Genomic DNA, 2,284 nt, shown 5'->3' with positions numbered 1-2,284 from the left:
TATCATATCAATTTACCAAAAAAAATTACACGATTTCTTATAGCGACCACCACAGTTTGCTAACAAGTTCCACACAAAAAAAATTCGCATTTCAACATACCAACAAATTCTTTACTTGTTCAATCATGGTCTAATTATATATGCACACCTATCAAAAGAAAATTATATATGCACAAGTACACACCAATATCTATATTGCTCACGTAGCTAAAAATACCGAGCACAATAACAACAAACAAGAAGACGAAACAAACAATGACCAAAATCTCAGATTAATTTCCTCTTACTCTTACTCATACTGTACATATCCTTAATTACACCAGAAGAGAAAAAAAGAAAGAAAATAGAGAAACAAGCTAATTTCTCTGTGCAATTATTAATAAACTTTGCACTAATTCTTAAGAACAATAGTCATTGATTCTTCCTTAAGAAACTTAACCTGCTTAGCAATAAACGCCTCAATAGTACTCTTAAATTCTTCATTACTCATCTCTTCCTCAGCACACCAATATGCATTCCCCATTTTCTCACCAGATATTTCAGCCCTACAACTTCTTCTCTCCGTTTTCGATCTCCTCAAAACTCGTTTCGGTGTTTCGTCATCACCCTGCTTCATCACCTTCTCTGATCTAGTCCTCTCGTACACCTTCGTATCTGTACTTGTATTCATACGTGTATTAGGATACATATGAATAGGTGTAGGTTCCTTGTGTGTTATCTGCTTATCTTGAGACACCACGTCCATCTCCGGCACCGCAACCGGTGCTGAAGGAGAAGTATCTTCGGTAACCACCGGTGGAGATATATCGTCGTTAACGGCTTCTTCAGATGCCGGAGGGGAATTATTGACAGTACTGTTCTTGACATATTCTTCGTAAAAGTCGTTTCCCGTGTCTTTGGCACCGGAAAACTTACCGGATTTTAGGATGAGAGTTAAAACGATAGCGTTTCCGACAACGAAAACGAATACAGAGCTAACTAGGACAGAGCAGAAATCTTTAAAGTAAACAGAAAACATTTTGAAGGTGAAGGGAAGGCTAGTGGAAAACCAAGAAACCAAAACTAAAACAACACAAATCTCGAAGAAGCGGAAGAAGTTTGCGATGTTTCGCAGACGGCGGTATCTCATCATAGCGTTTGCTTTCTCGGCTTTAACATTGTCTACGATGATGGGTGAATCCATTGTAAGAATTTTTAAGGAATTTTTGAAGCGTTATGGAAAACAAAGAAAAGGATTACAAAGAAACGTTTGTAGAGAAAATGTAAAGAGTGGAGAGTAAATGAGAGTGTGTTTAATTAGGTTGTATCTGGGAATGGGGTTGTGAAATGGAGGACAGTTTTTTTATTTCAGAATTTGAGAGTTTCAGAGCAGAGCATGTCTGCTTTTTATAGACCCAAGAATAAAATTTTCACCTATTTTTCACTTTAATAAAATAAAAATAATATGTTCTTTTACTTGTCTTTTAAATGCTTTAAAGGCACTATTTTTCATTTTCTCATATATATTTTTTCCCTTTTGGTTCCAAGAAATAATTTTAGTGAAGTGGACCAAACTACACCAACAAGTTCATAGACACGCGTGCGTTTGTCTTTTCAAATTTGTTTTTGAGTAGGAACCAGTACACAGTACAGCCAGCCAGGCAGATTTACCCATGGAACTTCTGTTCAATTTTCTTGGGAAAATGATTTTTAGGGAAAAAAGTTTCACCTCAACCAAAAAAATTATCAATATTTCTGATTTACAAAGAAAATAGTTTCTGCGTATAAATGTATAATACTGTAAGCATTGAATTTCCGCTTTTTCGGTTTCTCTCATTGATCAGTTCATTTGTCAAGTGGACAACGTTTATTTATTACTCGTTAAATTGAGAAATTGTGAAAATAAAGAAAAGACAATGGATCCCTAATACAATCGATTGAAAAAAGTCAAAAACAAACGAATAAACAATCTATATACTGTAGTGTGGGACATTCGGAAATTGGGATATTTCCTAGAGAAAGGGCTTATTTACACATGGCTTCTGCTGAACTTATTTTCAGTACTTGGAGTTGGGAATTGAATTGGTATTTCCAGTTGGAATTTGATAAGCAATTGTATGATTCCTCGTAGATTTTAAACTGGTCGAATAGTATGTACCATATAACTACCATTACCACGTGCACCAGCCTCACCTGCAACATTGTAAACAACACAAGTACATTATTAGGGCTGGTAATGGGTCGGATAAGAACCGATACTCGATCTGGTCTGAACCAATAAAAACGGGTATAGCGGGATATGTAG

At 35.8% G+C, this 2,284-nt stretch overlaps 1 protein-coding gene across 1 annotated transcript; it reads right to left on the bottom strand.

The window, feature by feature from the left end:
• Nucleotides 1-256: 256 nt before the first annotated feature.
• Nucleotides 257-1,447, bottom strand: LOC147514921 (uncharacterized). The gene has a single exon (XM_086585576.1). It carries the CDS (start codon nt 1,181-1,183, stop codon nt 392-394), a length of 792 nt encoding a protein of 263 aa, XP_086441702.1. The 5' UTR covers nt 1,184-1,447; the 3' UTR covers nt 257-391.
• Between the last annotated feature and the right edge of the window lie 837 nt (nt 1,448-2,284).

Source organism: Coptis chinensis, chromosome 2 (assembly GCF_015680905.1).
Source record: "Coptis chinensis isolate HL-2020 chromosome 2, ASM1568090v1, whole genome shotgun sequence".
In the NCBI taxonomy this organism is placed as follows: domain Eukaryota; kingdom Viridiplantae; phylum Streptophyta; class Magnoliopsida; order Ranunculales; family Ranunculaceae; genus Coptis; species Coptis chinensis.
This window is presented reverse-complemented; position numbering and strand designations above follow the sequence as displayed.